The following is an 18,876-nucleotide window of genomic DNA, read 5'->3' on the forward strand; positions in this document are numbered from 1 at the left end:
GGCAGCAGATGGTTCTTAAGTCAACATGAGATTATATATCTTTTTCTAATCATGGAATCAGTGTTCCTGACAACAAAAACAGAAAATCAAGAGTAGTCAAAGGAACAGTTAAACCACAAAATCTCTCACCGCTCTGTGTACCCCGAACACCCACCAGAGAACCTACCATGTGTATATTGAAAAAGAGCCTCTTGGGCGCCTGGGTGGCTCAGTCGGTTGGGCATCCGACTTCGACTCAGGTCATGATTTCGCGGTTCGTGAGTTCGAGCCCTGCCGCTGGCTCTGTGCTGACAGCTCAGAGCCTGGAGCCTGCTTCGGATTCTGTGTCTCCCTCTCTCTCTGCCCCTCCCACGCTTGTGCTCTGTCTCCCTCTCTCTCTTAAAAATAAATAAACATTAAAAAAGAAAGAGAGTCTCTGGGTGCCTGGGTGGCTCAGTTGGTTAAGCGTCCAACTTCAGCTCAGGTCATGATCTCACGGTTTATGGGTTCAAGCCCCGCATCGGGCTCTGTGCTGACAGCTCGGAGCCTGGAGCCTCCTTCTGAGTCTGTGTCGTCCTCTCTCTGCCCCTCTCTGCCCCTCCCCCACTCACGCTCTATCTCTCAAAAATAAATAAACATTAAAAAAAAGAGAGAGAGCCTCTTTAGATGCATGCACTAACATAAATAGTCTATTTCTTCATTCGACTGGAATTAATTTACTAGATTTCCCTTTCATCCTCAATTGTGTAGCACGGAGCCATTTACATTAACGACTCTTTTCAGTTATAAAAGTAACGTGTGTAAATAGAACAAATATCCAATGGGAAAGTAGAAGTCCTGTCTCCTGAGAAGCAGCCATCTAGCCCTTCTCTGTGCATCCTTCCTTAAGTGTCCAGTGTGTACAAGAATGTATCTTTCTCTACATATTTCTAATGCAAGGCAGTTGGAATCTTAATGTTAATACAGTAATCTTATTCTTAATACAGCAAGCATCCTGCTTTTTTTCGCTCAATACCATATCCTAGATGGCCATGCTAAAAAAGAACAGCCATCTGGCGTGTTTTATACAGTTTTCCTGATGATACGTTTATCTCAATTTTCAATGATAACACAGTACTACACTATTACTTATGGAACCAATCCCCTGTTGATAGAAAAATTGCTCTCAATTTTATGCAATTTATAAACAATTTTGCAGTGGACCTCCTTTCCACACTTGTACAAATATATCTCTAGAATACATTTCTTAAAGTAGAATTTCTAGAGTAAAAGGAAATACATTTAAAGTTTTATGTATACTGCCAACCAGAGTTTGTTTGGTTTTTTAAATTCCATCAATTTGCACCCCCACCAGAAACACACTACCCAACATTTCCTCCAACAACGAGTATTATTAAATCGTTTATCTGTGCTCATCTCCTAAGTGAAAACTGATCTTTATCATTTTCATTTGCAGTTATTTGTCATGTTGAATATCTTTTATTATTTTATTTATTGCTCTGGCAACTACCTGTCCCCATCTTTTGTCTGTTTTTCTATTAAGCGATATGTCCTTTCCTTATGGATTTATGAAAGCTCTACATATGATAGAAACCGGGCCTTTGTCTTTCACACAGGTGGCATATTTTATAAAATCCCCACCTGTTTTTTTTTTTCTATTTTGTAATGATATCATTCACCATAAACATTTTGATTTTTGCATAGTCAAATTTATCAGTCTTTTATTGATCACTTACTGATAGGATTTAACAACAACACGTATTGGGATGGTCAAGGCAGCAAAGTCAGTAGCTGCACAGCACTATGGCTAGGCTAGCTTTATTATTCACTCTGTCTCTTACTCAACCATTAACTCCATGAGAGCAGGGATTGGATCCTGGTCATAGCTGTCCCTCACTGCCCAGATTAGGGCATCTCCCATAACAGGTATTCAGTTAATCTTTCTGAACGGATGAGAATCTTATTCAAATGCAGGCCCATTGGACTCAAAGTCCACGTTTTCCCAACACGACACAGTCTCTATTACAGAGGACGCCTCTTCAGAAGACTGTAAAAGGAAAGAGATTCAAAACACTTGGGAAAAACAAATGGAAAAAGAAGCTTCCCTGGAGAGAGAGATTAAAAAAGAGAGAGAGAGGGGTGCCTGGGTGGCTCAGCCGGTTGAGCATCTGACTTTGGCTCAGGTCATGATCTCACAGTCTGTGAGTTTGAGCCCCACGTCGGGCTCTGTGCTGACAGCTCGGAGCCTGGAGCCTGCTTCGGATTCTGTGTCTCCCTCTCTCTCTGCCCCTCCACTGCTCGTGCTCTGTCTCTGTGTCTCTCAAAAATAAATAAACATTAAAAAAAAAAAAAAAAGAACGTGTGTGTGTGTGTGTGTGTGTGTGTGTGTGTGTGTATTTAGAAAGTATATTCGGAACTTAGATCTCTTGTTGCATGAAAAAATTAGTTTAAAAGCCACAAAAACATGTACATGTCTGAAATCAGTGTGTATTACCTTACGACATACACGATTACTATACTGTTAACTTCCTTTAAGATGTGAGTTTTAGAGAATTCTAATTACATCAATTTTAAGTAATAGCTCCCTCAATCATTTCTTAATCAAATGGGATGTAAATAATTAAGGAAACATACATACATTTAAGAAATGTATACTTTATGTCTCCATATTAATCTATAACATAGATAATATTTACTGCCTATCAAACCTCTGATATAAATAAACTAAGTCTAACATTCTGAAAGTATAGAAGTGGATAGGAGGCAAGCATTGGAAGGACCGAATGCTCAGGGAGCACGGACAAAGTGAGTGAGGCCTCAGGTGAGAAAGCAGACACCCCAGCCATGGGGCTCCAAAGACTGGAATGGGAAAGGTGAATACCAAGTATCTGAAAGTCAATGGCAATTCTTGAAGGAAATGTGCAAGGATTCCCTGATGCCTCCCATGAAGATTGGTGGAGAGAAATCATACAGCATCCAGCTATCAGCATGATCTCAAGTATTTACTGAATATCACCTATGCACCAGATGTGGAAGATCCAGATGTAAGAGCTGGGCATGACTGTATTCAGAGAATGGGTAGAAAAATGGAATAGAAAATTATTTTTGGCCTGGAGGGAACTATGAAGAACACTTTACTTCCTCCATTTTCTGATGAGGAAATCAAGAGCCACTGTGTATCTACCATAAGCACCCTGCTGTATCTTCTGCGTCTTCTGTATTTTCAAAATCCAGAACTTCCCTTGTTATAGCCAATCGTTGCAAGTGAAGTTTCTTTTCTAAGGCATAGTTAAAAGGCAAAAACAAGAACAGAAACAAGTTGAAGAAGAAAGTTTTACTACATTGATGACACAGAGGATGGTGATAAATGTATCCTAAAAAAAAAAAAAAAAAAAAAAAAAACAGGACTAACGAGAAGAAGAGGGAGAGCTGAGCCTTTGCACACATTACAACAGGTAAGCCATCCAACAATCCTATGAGGGGAATTAGTATTGCCATTTTACAGATAATATTTATAATAACAATAGACGTCACTCACTATGTGCCTGGTATTTTTCATGGAATTGCACAACGACCCTAAAAAGGAGGCACTCTAGAGTGGGCATTGAAGATGAAGAAACTGAGCTCGGCTTTAGTAATCTGTCCAAGGTCATGTAAGTGGTAGAGCTATAATTCTGAGACTCTTCTGGGCTAAAAGAAGGGTCATTTCCTCAGAGGCTGTTGCCTATGGATTAAAGATTAGAGCTTTGGTTTTTCAAGAAAAAGACATGATGGTAACAGAATAACGGGTTCAGTGATGTGTAATGAACCAACTTGATGGCCACATCTAATCTGTTACAGGGAAACCTACGCCCCGTGGGAATCTCTAATATATTTATTAAATAATTCAAACAACTATTTATTGAGCGCCAACCCCATTTGCACATGGTGCTAGGTGGTGGACAAAAGCACTCAGATGAGAATTCAGTCCATAAAACCTTTTGGATGAGTGAAGTGTACACGTTAACATTTGAGCTGGACACTTCAACTCCTTCCCCAGAATTCTCTGCAATGCTCACTTCTGTATGGCAGCCGGGCAGTCCATGGGCTTGGCCCCAGTTTCTGACGTGAGCAGTCCCCGTGAAATGCTGGTGAAATTCCTTATTTCCCTTGCAGGAAGAGCTACAGATGTGTCTAATGAGATGAAAGGGGTGATTTGCAAGGGGTTAAGAAACGGCATGCTCTTTCCTAAGAGACAGTTTCCAACAGCGGCCCTCTTTCACTTGTTCCATTGTGTGTGTTCACTTGTGCAGCACTGTGAGTGGACAGCAGGCGGCTGAGGCCACACGAGGGCAGCCAGCACTGGGGGGAGCAGACCCTGCTGCGAAAGGCACAACACACATAAAGAAACTGGTTCCGGAAGCAATGATAAAGCCACTGAGTCACACCCACTGGTAGGCCTCCAGCTCTGGGAGCCAATGAACGACCTCTGCTGTGTGCACCAGAGGCTGTAATCCGCACGTGGACACATCCTAAGAGATGCATCATTCCACCTACAACAACTGCTTCTCCCCTTCCTCTCTGAGTAGGTAAGTCATGTAAAAGTCAGATCTTCAGCCATGTTCTCGTGAAAAATCGAGTCGGGGCGCCTGGGTGGCACAGTCGGTTAAGCATCCGATTTTGACTCACGTCATGATCTCATAGTTCGTGGGTTCAAGCCCCGCATCGGGCTCTGTGCTGACAGCTCAGAGCCTGGAGCCTGCTTCGGATTCTGTGTCTCCCCCTCTCTCTGCCCCGCCCCTGCTCTCACTTTGACTCTCTCTCTCTCAATAATAAATAACCATTAAAAATTTTTTTAATAAATTAAAAAAAAATTAAGTCATAAAACCACTTCCGATGAAGAGTGTGCTCCCACCCAGCATTTTGTAGAGTTTATTACTACTCCTTCAGTGGGTTCTAAAAGAATCCAATTTAATCCCCAACGAACTCTGTCAAGTAAAAGGAAGATAGGCTTGAGGGATATGTGGCCCAAAAGGATAAAACTGAAATGTTGACTTTGCCGGATGAGACTTTTTCTATGATTTTAGAAAAATGCATTATAGGGGCGCCTGGGTGGCTCAGTCGGTTAAGCGTCCGACTTCAGCTCAGGTCACGATCTCGCGGTCCGTGAGTTCGAGCTCTGCGTCAGGCTCTGTGCTGACCGCTCAGAGCCTGGAGCCTGTCTCAGATTCTGTGTCTCCCTCTCTCTGACCCTCCCCTGTTCACGCTCTGTCTCTCTGTCTCAAAAATAAATAAACGTTAAAAAAAAAAATTAAAAAAAAAAAAGAAAAATGCATTCTATTTCTCTCTGTCCATCTGTGTTACTTATGGATACAGGAAAGCATGGACCCAGTGAAAAGAAAAAACTAACAGACTATGGAAAGAGCTGATGTGAAAATGGAAGTAAGACGTGCATCACCTAGATTTGTCTGCAACAGCACACTCTCTGCATATAACCCTTTCTACCCTCAAACACACACAGAGGAGACCCCTCTTTACCCTCAACACCTAGTTTGTCACAGAAACAAAGCCAGCGTTGGACCCAGTGAAGAGGTCAAACTGTGGTAGCAAAACCACTACCATACTCCAGACGCTACCAAATGCAGAAATTCGTGCTGTAATTTCTTCACTGACAAAGAAATACTGTCCTTAGGATTTGGGCACCATAAAATCCTTATCCTAATGATTTCATGGGTAAAATAATCAATCCAGGGGGCGCCTGGGTGGCTCAGTCGGTTAAGCGTCCAACTCCGGCTCAGGTCATGATCTCGTGGTTCATGAGTTCGAGCCCCACAACAGGCTCTGTGCTGACAGCTCAGAGCCTGGAGTCTGCTTTGGATTCTGTGTCTCCCTCTCTCTCTGCCCCTCCCCTGATCAGGTTCTGTCTCTCTCTGTCTCTCGAAAATAATAAATCCACAATCCTAAGAAGCCTCAATATCCTGAGTCCTGTTCAAAGACACACTAGCCAGCATTACCCCTTATTCTGAAAATACCAAACTGTATGCGTTTAATTGTTATGGCAGATAAGACAGGCCACCTGAAGGGAACAGGCACAAGAATTCTATTTGCTAAATAGTATTATTAAATTTTAGTGAGTTTCAATTAGATTATAGATAATATCTAAATATTTTGACAACTTTTCCATTTTTTGCTGAAAAAAAAATGCCTTGAGACTTCTTTTCTCCACTTAGGCACACACTTTCCGACTCTATCAGAACTTGATTTGTTTAACTAGTCAACATTTACTGACCTTGGAGATCATGGTCGCATTTGTAACTAATGTGGTAAATGCTACAAACAAGTAAATATTGAGTTCCAAGAAAGCAGAGAGAGAGGGAGAGAGAGGGCGAGGGAACTGTTCAGTCATGCTTGAAAGTTAGAAAAAATGTCAAGATTAACTTCAAAAAAGTCACGCGCGAACTGGGCCTCAAAGAATATACAGGAATTTGGGGAAAGGTGGGAGTAGGAAAATGTCCCTGAAGCGTGGATGTGGCCAGGATACTGAGAAAGTGGGTATGGCCAGAGAAAGGGGAAGGACAGAGTCAAGGGCAAGCCTAAAAGGGTTCACCGGGGCCTCAAGTACCAGGCAAAGCAAGTTAAACTTGCCTTTCTGGAATGATGGGAGAAGCTGAGAATTTTCTCAGCGGAAGAGACACGTAGCTACAGTTCACCAGATGACTGTGGGATTGTGGGGGGTGAGGGTGAGTGGAGAGAGAGGCAATTCTTCACAGGTCTCTGCTCTTGCGAGTCTCGTGAATGAGCCACTGAAACCTTTATTTTGGGCCATCTTTTCACGGATGTTTGTAGCAAGCAGCCTTGGAAGAGAGAGATGGTGTCTCCACCCAAAGCAAAGGGCAGGCAAGCGTATTTCCAACATGACTGACTGGGAGTCACAATCCCTTACCGGTAACTCAATGCACTGCATGTCAAATGTCCCCTTCATATTATCCTGTGAGAAGTGGGGTTTGGGGAACTGGCCCCCCAGATGCTGATATTTTGGCTTCGTCCATTGCTTTGAGAAACAAACTATCTCTCTTTATCCTAATTTGAGGCCAGCTCAGTAGCTTCCAAGTTCATAGTTCATGACAACAGACATGGAGAAGCTATTGGAATAGCCCAGACCAAAACCAATAAGGACGTATGTTTGCATACAGTCGACAGGAATGCTCCTAAACCACAAGTGTTGCTTAACATACGTCAAGCACACTTAGAAGCTGCAAACGCATGGAGAGCCTGGGTGGCTCAGTCAATTAAGCATCTGACTTCGGCCCAGGACATGACCTCATGGTTCATGAGTTCGAGCCCCGCATCAGGCTCTGTGCTGATAGCTCGGAGCCTAGAGCCTGCTTTGGATTCTGTGTCTCCCTCTCCCCGGCTCGCAATCAATCTGTCTCTCTCTCTCTCTCTCTCTCAAAAATAAATAAATGCTAAAAAAACAATTAAAAAAAATGTAAGTTGCAAACACAAATCTCAAAAGGACGGAAGGAAGATGAAGGTCCCTGACGAGACTCTGGTGAGGGAGAAAGAGGAGTCTTGGGGGACTAACTTCAGAATCACAAAGGAAATATCTCCTGCATATGCATTCAGGGGCCCCTCCCCCCCCCAAATTACACCCTTGATGTCTCCCTTCCACACGCTGAAGACAAATCTACTGCTCCGGGCACGGTACACATTCAGGGATGGATGTAAATACCAAACATCACTAGGATTTAGTGTAACAACAGGAAACACATTGAGCCTCGATTAAGAAGCAGGTCATAAAACTTATGGGATCGTTCTACACGGGCGTGCGTTGGCTGCCTCGAAAACCATCAGACGTCTTACCTAGCAACTCATAGAGAGAATTCAGAATCGACTTCCAAGCCTCGCCTCCTTCTCTCCCCGCCACGTCCGCGAAATGCGCCGCACTGCTATAGACATGCAGCCTGTCGATGCACTCGAGCACGAGGTTGATCATGCCCTGGAAAGTTAACAAGAATTACCCTGAGAAACAGCGATGCTGCTCACAGACGAGAAATGATGCTCAGTTGATTAATTAAAAAAAAAAAAAAAAAAAAAAAAATGCCTGGCTTGAAGTAAGCCTGTTAATCATAAAGAAAATTGAGGCCATGTATTTACATGACAGGAAGAAACACATTTGCATGGGAAATAAAATGTTCTTGAAGTAATGCAAGTGGCTTCTAAATCCTGCGGGCTGTTCTCAGATAGAAGCAGAAGAACAAAATCAAAATATGTGCTTCATATTTGCACGGGCAAGGTTTACTGCTAGATTAAGGAATTGATCACAACTGTATTCTACCATGAGTAAACAAAGGTTCACTAAAAAATATTCCACGTTGACATAAGGATTTTTTTTTTAACTTTTTAACGTTTATTTATTTTTGAGAGAGAACGAGAGAGCAAGCGAGCACAGGAGGAGGACGGGCAGAGAGAAAGGGAGACCCAGAATCCGAAGCTCCAGGCTCTGAGCTGTCCGCACAGAGCTCAACGTGGGACTCGAACTCAGTAACTGCGAGACCATGATCTGAGCCCAAGTTGGACACTTAACCAACTGAGCCACCCAGGCACCCCAAGGATTATTTTTTTAAGTTTACTTTTATTTCTGTTGAGAGAGAGATAGAGACCAAGTGGGGGAGGGGGACAGAAAGAGGGAGACAGAATCCCAACCAGACTCTACACTGGCACAGAGCCCGATGTGGGGCTTGAACTCACGAACCTGAGCCAAAATCAAGAGTCCTTCACCTAACCGACTGAGCCACTCAGGTGCCCCTAGCATAAGGATTATTTTGAGCTGAAGGCAACCAAGAAAACATTCTCTTTTTCTTCTCCACCAGGAAGGGCGGGAGATGTTTAATCACAAGAAACAATGCCCAACGCTTATCAGCCCAGAGGCTTCACAGAGGAATCTACCTAAGAAACTTTAACTCACCCTCACCTTCCATTAGTTTCCGTCTGTATTTACCTTCCCACAACTTGCTGCCCCAGACGCTCAAAATTCCTTTCCTTTGTCTCTTTGTTTTCTACAAACTTACTGTCCTTTTGTTAGGATGCTGTACAAGCCCAAGTTCTAACCACTCCTTTGAGTTGCTCATCACAGAGTGCTCCATGGATATGCAGGGTTCACCAGTTAATAAACCTCCACGTGTTTTCTCTTATATAGCTGTCTTTTGTCACTCTGATCTGCAGGGCCTCGACCAACAAACCTGAGATGAGTGGAGGAAAAATATTTCTTTTCCTCCCCTGTAACAGCATGAATGAATCCTAGTTCTTAGGGTAGGCACTGTCATCATCATTTTTAATATTAAGCTAAAGATCTAATAAATGAATAAAGACAAGCTCATGAAAAGATAGCTTTGAAGCAAATCAAAAATGCCTTATACCACTGTGCAAGATGCTATCTAAATCTGGGGCTCCTGGAGGGCTCAGCAGGTTGAGCGTCTGACTCTTGGTTTTGGCTCAGGTCATGATCTCATGGTTTTCTGGGTTCAAGCTCCACATTGGGCTCTGTGCTCCAAGCAAAGCCCTGCTTGGGATTCTGTCTCCCTCTCTCTCTGCCCCTCTGTCACTTGTGCCATCTCTGTCTCTCTCAAAATAAATAAATAAACTTAAAAAAAAAGATGCTATCTAAATTTGAAATTAAGCTTGTATTATTATTTCTAGATCAAGGTTGCCAAAATGAGGCAAAACACACAAAACGAAGAGTTGACTAATCAAGGGAACCTATTTCACACAGAGTTGTAAGAGGGACCACGGCCCTAAGTACATTTGTCGGTTCCCGTCCGGATTGTCTTATGCAAGAAATTGAAAAAAAATCCAAAATCAATCCTTCGAATTTTCATAGCCCAGTATTTCAGCATGGTCTAATATTTTGGCAGATGAAGGATGAAAAGGTCTCAACAGGGGCACCTGGGTGGCTCAGTTGGTTAAGTATCCGGCTCTTGGTCTCGGCTCAGGTCACGATCTCACGGTTTGCGAGTTCGCGCCTCGCATCGGGCTCTGCTCTGAGAGTGCGGAGCCTGCTTGGGATTCTCTCTCTGTCCCTCTCTCTCTGCCCCTTCCCTGCTCTCTCTGCCTCTCTCTCAAAAATAAATAAATAAAAACTTTCAAAACTTAAAAAGAAAAAAAGAAAATGTCCCATCAAACTCGTCCATGTTGTCACTGGCTCACGTCCACAGGTCTCCGTGCTTTCATACCACTACAGTCCCTAGACCCACCTTTTTTTTTTTTTTTTTTTTTGGTATATACACTAAAAAGTCCTCAAAAATTAATGTTAATTTCAAAGGCTGTTGATGGAAAATTAGGAAACCGTTTTCAAACTAGAAGAAGGTAGAGGTAGGGATTGTGGGTACTCGTCAATATTCTCTAACCTTTCTTTCTTAGACACTTTTACTCTGAAACATTCATTATTCCACACACAGGGGGCACTCAGAGGAAGCGGAGCACGGACTGAGCCGGTGGCATTTGCCAGCTCACCTCTGACATCTTCCCACCGAAATTCTTCTCTATGGCAGTAATTCCGACACTCTTTTTAAAGGAGCATTAGACGTATCACTTGGTCCTTCTGTAATTCTGTCTATAAAATATGGCACGTGAACTCCTTTTTTACTGGAAGGTGCGTGAAATAAAATCACACGCGAAAACTCAGTCCGTGTAAAAGTAAGAAGTGCATCTGCTCTGTCCAAGCAGAGAGGCTGGAGCTCTGTCTCTCCACAGGCGACCTGACCTCCCCTGGGCAGTTTCTCTCTCTCAACACCAGGCTCCCTGGGGACCAGGCACCTCCCAAGAGCCTCGAGAACCTGCTGACGAGTCTAAAAACCCTCCAGCTTTTCAAAGCCTGTGTTCATTCGGACACTTTGAGATACTGTGTGTCTGTAACAAACAGGAAGCGAACTGCAGTGCAGTGAATGATCAGTGCAGAAGGCTGAGCCGACAGTAAAATAAAACGCCTTTGCCAGGGGAGTGAAGAGTTTCACTGTTTCAAATTAGCACTCGCTGACAGAGACACAAAAATGATCGCAGGGTTCCTCCAAGGCCCGGTTCCCTTATGCCACTGTTTACCTGCTCATCCAACTCAAAATGCAAACCTTGTCAGAGAATCTCCCCCCAGAGCAGCGGTTTTCCGAAGACAGCAGCATAAAGGAAATGAATGTTGGTGGAAACTCACCTCTTCCTGGAAGAGATTCTGACGGTTCTTTAGAGCCCGTAATCTGTTCTGTTTGTCTTCATGCTCTAAGTGCTCGTCGGGGGGATGGAAGTAACCAATCAGGTCCTGCAGACTCAGACTCACAGATTCTATAGGGAGGTCTACTGTGGAAGCCTTCACTTTTTTGCTGAGCGCATCAAGGCCCCTAAAATACACAGCAAACATTTCTCGACATCAGCGATCTGCAATCTTACTGTTTTTTAGACCACGGATGAGTTAAAGCTTTACCCTCTCCCCCCACACCCCTGTAAAAGGAACCCATAAGAAAGGTCTTAGTTTTCCTCAAACAGCAATAATTAATATATTCCAATAAAAAATTCTAAACTTCGCCAACTATATATGATGCTATATTAAATACACCAGTATTGGGGGGGGGGGGTGCCTGGGTGGCTCAGTTGGTTGAGTGTCTGACTTCAGCTCAGGTCATGATCTCAGGGTTCCTGAGTTCGAGTCCCGCATTGGGCTCTCTGCTGTCAGCACAGAGCCCACTTTGGATCCTCTGTCCCCCTCTATCTGCCCTTCCCCTGCTTGTGCTCTCCCAGAAAGTAAATAAATATATGTTTAAAAAATAAAATATAGGGGCGCCCTAAAAAATAGGGTTAAGTGTCCGACTTCGGCTCAGGTCATGATCTCACAGTTTGAGTTCGAGCCCCGCATCAGGCTCTATGTTCTACTTTTTGTTTTTAGAGAAGGAATTGTTACCTGCTACATCACTGACCCTCACTGTCATTTTGTAAATTCCTGCCTGTTCAAAAATATATTCCAATGATTTTAACTTAAAAAATTTTCTTATTGATCAGAAAACAAGAAATTAAAATGCTTTTATCTGAAAAAAAAGTATTTAAAATCAGACTAAGAAACGTTGCATTTTCTAAGCTTTGAAGAAAAACATATTACTGGCAAAAAAATGGGTTAATTTGTTAAGCTTCCTGACATTCAGACTTTTAAAATTCCTAGTTCTGAATGTATCTGGAAAGAACTTTAAAATAGACTATTTGTAAACCACATCTTTCCAAAATAAGTTTATTTTTAAAATTTTTTTAACGTTTATTTATTTTTGGGACAGAGAGAGAGAGAGAGAGAGAGAGAGAGAGAGAGAGAGAGCATGAACAGGGGAGGGGCAGAGAGAGAGGGAGACACAGAATCGGAAACAGGCTCCAGGCTCCGAGCCATCAGCCCAGAGCCTGACGCGGGGCTTGAACTCACGGACCGCGAGATCGTGACCTGGCTGAAGTCAGACGCTTAACCGACTGAGCCATCCAGGCGCCCCCAAAATAAGTTTATTTTTAAAAAGACACAACAGACACCATAAAAGAATGTAAGAATGCCTGTACTATAGTTGGTATAGTAATATTCATATTAGTCAAGACAAAATTTAATGCATACAATATTATACTTCCTTTCCTGCTCTCTGCATAAGCCAAATCAAATGGCAATATGTTATTACAAGGAAATGTTTCTAGCTAGCTATGTATTTTAGACTTCACATTTTAAAAACAATAAGAGCCTCGTAAGAGAATTAGCTTTTCTTTAAGTTTACAATTCTCAAACATATAATTTAAAATGTATCATCAATTATATAAGGATTACAAATAAACTTTGAAGAGCTGACTTCAGCCTTATCTATTACCTAGTTTTATTATCTCGATAAGTCTTTCTATGCCCAAAAAGTAATAGAAATGACTTGTCAGAAGAAAATTATTTCTCCTCTTTTAAAATAAAAATTTATATGCAATGAAGTATTCCTGTTCTAAACCTGTTGTCCTATTAAACTTTAGTTGAATCATAAATATATTGATAATAAAGTGAAACTCAACTCTCATCATACTGAAGTAAATGAAATTCAAAGGTGATTCAAATATAAAACCTACATTTTTAAACCTAAAAAGGAGCAATAATAAATGTCAGCTTTTAGGTTATTAAGTTGAATATATTCACTATCAGAAATGTAACCATTTAATTACTTTCCAGAAGCCTCCTGTCAGACAAATACAATCCAAGACCCTAAAATTGTTAATTATGTTAAGGTTTATAACTTCTATCTCTACAAAGACATTTACCATCTTAATTTATCAATAACAAAAAAATGAAGGGAAAAAAATAATTGGGGAAATCCAAAGGTGGTAGAATTATACTATGCCAGAGAAAACATAAAGCCTTAAATTCATGTATATTTTGTTAATTTGAAGATTAAACAATATTACTACCACAGATTCCTCCCTTATATAATTTCCTTTAAGAATACATCATTAACATGGGGCTTCTGGGTGGCTTAGTCAGTTAAGCGTCCAACTTCGGCTCAGGTCATGATCTCATGTTCATGGGTTTGAGCCCCGCATTGGGCTCTGTGCTGATAGCTCAGAGCCTGGAGCCTGTTTCAGATTCTGTGTCTCCCTCTCTCTCTGCCTCTCCCTTCCTCATGCTTTGTCTCTATCTCTCAAAAATAAACGCTACATTTTTTTTAATAAAAAAAGAATACATTCATTAATATACCTAAAGGAAAAGAAGGCTTCATATGTATTTTGTACAGTCCAGAAGAATAGAATCCCTCTCACAACACAAATACAAACACACACACACACACACACACACACACACACACACACACACACAGAGCCTTCTACCATCACCACCACCACTATCCTGACCTGGAAAAAAAGGAACAGAAGGGCCACAGAAAATAAACTGCGTAAGACACACAAATGAAGATATATTAAATGGCCTTGACCTTCACTGTAAGCAGTGAAAAAGAGAAGTCTGTCCTTGCATTTTTAAAAATTAGGTTCTTACTAGTAAATAAATCTACATTAATAAAATGAATACTTAAAAATAATTCACTTTGGAAAACACACAGGTGCCAATATTATGAAGACCTGGAGATTTTAAAGAATTTTAGTGCTTTCATGAACATTACGGAAGAATCAAATTATTTTACTTAAAATAATGTACCTTTTATAATATTCTGTAATTATGTAAAACATTCCAAAGTTTCTGAGATATATTTAAGAACTGTACAAATTCAGGAAGTCTAAAGGTGCAGCAAATACTAATGAGCATGTAAGTAAAACCCACATATATAAAAAATACATGAATGTGATGAATTAAATAATATTAAAATAATTAAGTAATCAACTAATGGGTAAATCACAAAGAGAAATTAAATAAAGAAATATGGTCAACAGGGAGGCCTGGGTAGCTCAGTCGGTTGAGCCTCTGACTTCTCAGATCATGATCTCTCAGTTCATGCATTCAAGCCCCATGTCAGGCTTTGTGCTGACAGCTCAGAGCCTGGAGCCTACTTCGGAATCTGTGTCTCCCTCTCTCTCTGACCCTCCCCCACTCATGCTCTCTCTCTCTCTCTCTCTCTCTCTCTCTCTCTCAAAACTAAATAAACATTTTTAAAAATTAAGAAAAAAGAGGCCTGAACCTTTAAAAAAAATACATGGTCAACAAACATGAAATATACCTATTTTCACAATTCTTGAATAAATTCAACTTAAAAATTATTGTAAATACATACACATATATGTATATACATACACATGTGTATATACATACATAAACTTTTCCATCAAATTGGCAAGTTTACTTATTTTTTAAAAGTTATTTTCTTTTTAAAAATTTTTTTTAATGTTTTTCATTTTTGAGAGAGAGAGAGAGAGGCACAGAGAGAGAGAGAGAGGAGAGGGAGACACAGAATTTTTGAGAGAGAGAGGAGAGGGAGACACAGAATCCAAAGCGGGCTCCAGGCTCTGAGCTGTCAGCACAGAGCCTGACGCAGGGATCAAACTCATGAACAGTGAGATCATGACCTGAGCCAAAGTTGGACGCTTAACTGCCTGAGCCACTCAGGTGCCTCTATTTTCTTTTTTTAAATGTTTGTTTATTTTGAGAGAGAACACAAGCAAGCAAGCAGGGAAAGGGCAGAGGGAGAGAGAGAATCCCAGGCATAGTGTAGAGCCCGATGTAGGGCTCGAACCCACAAACCATGAGATCATGACCTGAGTCGAAACCAAAAGTCAGATACTTAACCAGCTGAACAACCCAGATGCCCCTCAAATTGGCAAGTTTAAAGAGATGTATGATACCCATCACAAGTCAGACTGTATGTTGGTATAATGTTACAGAAAGCACTCTGAGCAAAAGCTTGATTTAGTTTGAAGATATATAACTGTTTCCATTAGAAGGTATGAAACTTAGTTACTGTAAGAATCATTTTATTTTTTTGATACCGTTCAAAACTCACAAAGTATGTAGGCTTCATTACCCTCAGTGTGAAAGGAATATAAACAGGTCCAGAACAAGGGTATGTTATAGCATAATCCTAACCTGTAGCTATCAAATACAAGTTACACACACAATTTCTAAAATCACATTGCACGGGCGCCTGGGTGGCTCAGTCGGTTGAGCACTGACTCTTGATTTTGGCTCAGGTCATGATCTCATGACTTGTGGGATCGAGCTCTGTGTCGGGCTCTGCCACTGACAGTACAGGACCTGCTTGGGATTCTCTCTCACTCCCTCTCCCTCCCTCCCTCTCTCTCTCTCTCTCTCTCTCTGCCCCTCCCCTCCCCCACTTGCTGGCATGCCGTCTCTCAAATTAAAAAAAAAATAATAAAATTGCATTCCCTTTTTAAAAGTGTATTTAAAATAAAGACATAAAACCACCTAGCTCCCATTTTCTAATGTGCATTGCCAACCCACCAAATTGTAGGCTTACCACCATAGTGTATTTTAGACTTGTGTATTTGTAAAGCCAATAAAGAAGTCGAGATAAAACATGAAACCACCACAACAAAAGGAAACGTACCTTATAAACCTGTTGAAAAGGAAGACAGTGCTCCGGATGACTCGTGCAGTCCGTGATTCTTCATGCTGAGATCTAGAGAGATTTAAGCCGTCATCCATGTGACCTTCATGATGCATAATAGCCTGGACAAATGCAAAAGAACACTGCCATTACTCCCACCATCTCCGTTCTAAACATCTCCATCTAAGAAGATGCACACTTCAAAGGTGAGCCGTAACAATAACGGTTCATACTTACAGTGAGCCGGACATGGTTTTATGTGCAACTATTCAGATTTATAATGAAAACTATGCTGTGAGGTGTGTGTTTTTTTTTAAGTTTATTTTTATTTATTTTGAGAGAGAGAGAGAGAGAGAGAGAGAGAGAGAGCAAGTGGGGGAGGGGCAGACAGAGAGAGAGGGAGACAGAGTCCCAAGCAGGCTCCGTGTTAATCAGCACAGAGTCGGAGGCGGGACTCGAACTCACAAACTGTCACATCGTGACCTGAGCCAAAATCAAGAGGTGGATGCTTACCTGACTGGGCCACCCAGGTGCCCCTTGAGTTGCATGATTTATAATAACTCATTTAAGTGGTATATACTTTTTTAATATTATATATATATATACTTATATAAATACTTATACATATATATAAACACTTTTTTTTTTTTGCATTTACCACTTAAGTATTTAGAATGGCAAAATAATACCTGAAGTTTCTGCTGATTTCCTGATGGAAACTTATTTCTGTCTTTACAAAAATGTGTCTACATGTTATCATTTCTACCCATATTTTTCCCACAACCATATGTCATATTCAACTGTTAAGACAAGATACAAGGAAAATCTGATACTAGACTAGAACTCTTAGAAAGTAATATCTGAGTTAAGAATTTTGCTTCATTCACTCCGTTCCTGATGATTTGTGCAATCATATTTTGAACTTTAACCTTTCTGGGGAATGTTGTGCTATAAATAATACAGGATGCAGTGTAGCAAATCCAGGAAAACCACTATCATAAATTAAAATAAAAAGCCCTGCATAAAACTCATCTCCAGTATCACAAGCAATGTGGTATTTATCCTTAAGAGTAGTAGTAATTAGAAGGAAGCATGGGGGAGGGGGGGAGGGGTGGCAGAAAGCGTTCCTAAAATCTGTAACTTTGAGTTTTCAAGAACCCACATGAAAAGAGTTTTTTTTAAAAAGTAAAATTTTAATTATATATTTCATTTACCCCAATGTATCCAAAATATTTTGTCACTATTTAATAAACAGAACCAACCTGTTCACGAAGTATTTAACATTCTTCTTTGCCTTCAAAATCCAGGATACTTAGAGTATCCTGATTTAGATACCAAACTGTTAGTGAAAATACTTGATTTGTTTTAGAATTGATGACGTTTACAGTTGGAAGACTACATTCACATACCTAAGCTGTTCCAAACATGCACAAAAATTCTCTAATAACTTAATTAAGCATAAGCTTTTCAATTTAAATTAATTAAAATCGAAATGAAAAATTCAGTTCCTGTAGCTCTGGCCACATTCAAGTACGAAATAGCCACATGTGGCTAAGAAATGTTGACTTGGACAGCAGAGCCCCAGACCGAATTTCAAATTTATGGCAATTACAAGGGACAAAGGCGACGGGAAAAAATAATTCAGAGACATTTAGAACACGGACATTCTACAACTGGCCTAGATTCTTAGTCAGTGATGAAAACAAGAGAGGAAGTACAAAAAAATGCGTGAACATTGATTGGATCCTGATAGGAAATGAGATATAAAAGACATTCTGGGACAAGAGAAGAAATATGAATACAAACAGGATATTAGATGATATAATGGAATTCTCATTATTTATTAGGTACAAGAATGGTATTACTGATGTGTGTGTGTGTGTCTATATGTATATATACACATATGCATACACATATGTATGTGTCTATAGACACACATATAGACACACACACACATACAGAGAAAAAGAGAGAGAGAAGGAAGAAAGGAGGGAAGGAGTAAAAGAAAGTAAATACTGTAAATTATTAATAATGGTTGAATCTAATTTGATGGTATATGGATGTTTGTTGGATTAGTCTTCTCTTTCTGTTTGAAATATTTCAAAATAAAACATTCAGGAGAAAAGAGACAGAAAATATCTGCTAAATCTGGTAGTTATTGGGTCAGCTCAAAGATCATTTAAAAAAAAAAAAAGTTTGCTTTGGAATCCAATCAACCTCTCGTGCCCCAATTTGCCCATTAGCCATTTACTTTCCAAACGTTAAGACAGTGCTCTGTGGGCTCAAAATTCTGTAATGCTACTGCAGCCAGAGACCAAGCCAACAGGTGCACGCGTGGGATCTCATGAACTCTAACTCCACACCCTTGAAAATACACGTTTCATTCAAGAACCCCCAAGCATCTTTCAGAGTTCAGGCACTGTGCTAGATATGACAAATACAAAAATGAAAGACATGGCTCCAGTCCCAAAGAATCTAGTAATGGAGACAGATAGTAAGTCATGAATATATACCTCTGTCGTGCCCTTTCCTGTCTGTCTCTCCCCCTTAGCCTGTGAGCTGAACTTACTCTAACCTCTGGCTCTGTCTCCTGTGGACCTCAAAAAGCAGCTTCAACTCGCTGGCTCCAAATACGCAACAACTTGGATAAAAGACAGAGACATTTTGCTGAGTGGAAGACGCTTTGTACAAAAGAGTGCACGCTGCATGATTTCCTTTACACAAATTTCTCCATCGGGCAAAACTAACCTGTGGTGGGAAAAGATTACAAAAAGCAATTGCCCCTGGGGGAGAAGGGGCGGGGACAACCTGGAAAGGAATGCTGTACAACTTTCTGCACAAATGGAACTTTGTTCTGCCATATTGT

General features: G+C 40.8%; 1 protein-coding gene across 1 annotated transcript in view; it reads right to left on the bottom strand.

Annotated features, from left to right (window-relative positions):
* RYR2 (ryanodine receptor 2) overlaps positions 1-18,876 on the bottom strand; it is a 753,483-nt gene that overhangs the window by 365,848 nt on the left and 368,759 nt on the right. Inside the window, exons 14-16 of the mRNA XM_042960054.1 lie at positions 16,011-16,132; positions 11,162-11,345; positions 7,822-7,957 (exon numbers count right to left, since the gene is read on the bottom strand). Coding sequence (XP_042815988.1) covers positions 7,822-7,957; positions 11,162-11,345; positions 16,011-16,132 — 442 coding nt within the window. The remainder of the gene's footprint in view (positions 1-7,821; positions 7,958-11,161; positions 11,346-16,010; positions 16,133-18,876) is intronic.

The sequence above is a fragment of the Panthera tigris genome, chromosome D2 (genome assembly GCF_018350195.1).
Source record: "Panthera tigris isolate Pti1 chromosome D2, P.tigris_Pti1_mat1.1, whole genome shotgun sequence".
Lineage (NCBI taxonomy): Eukaryota > Metazoa > Chordata > Mammalia > Carnivora > Felidae > Panthera > Panthera tigris.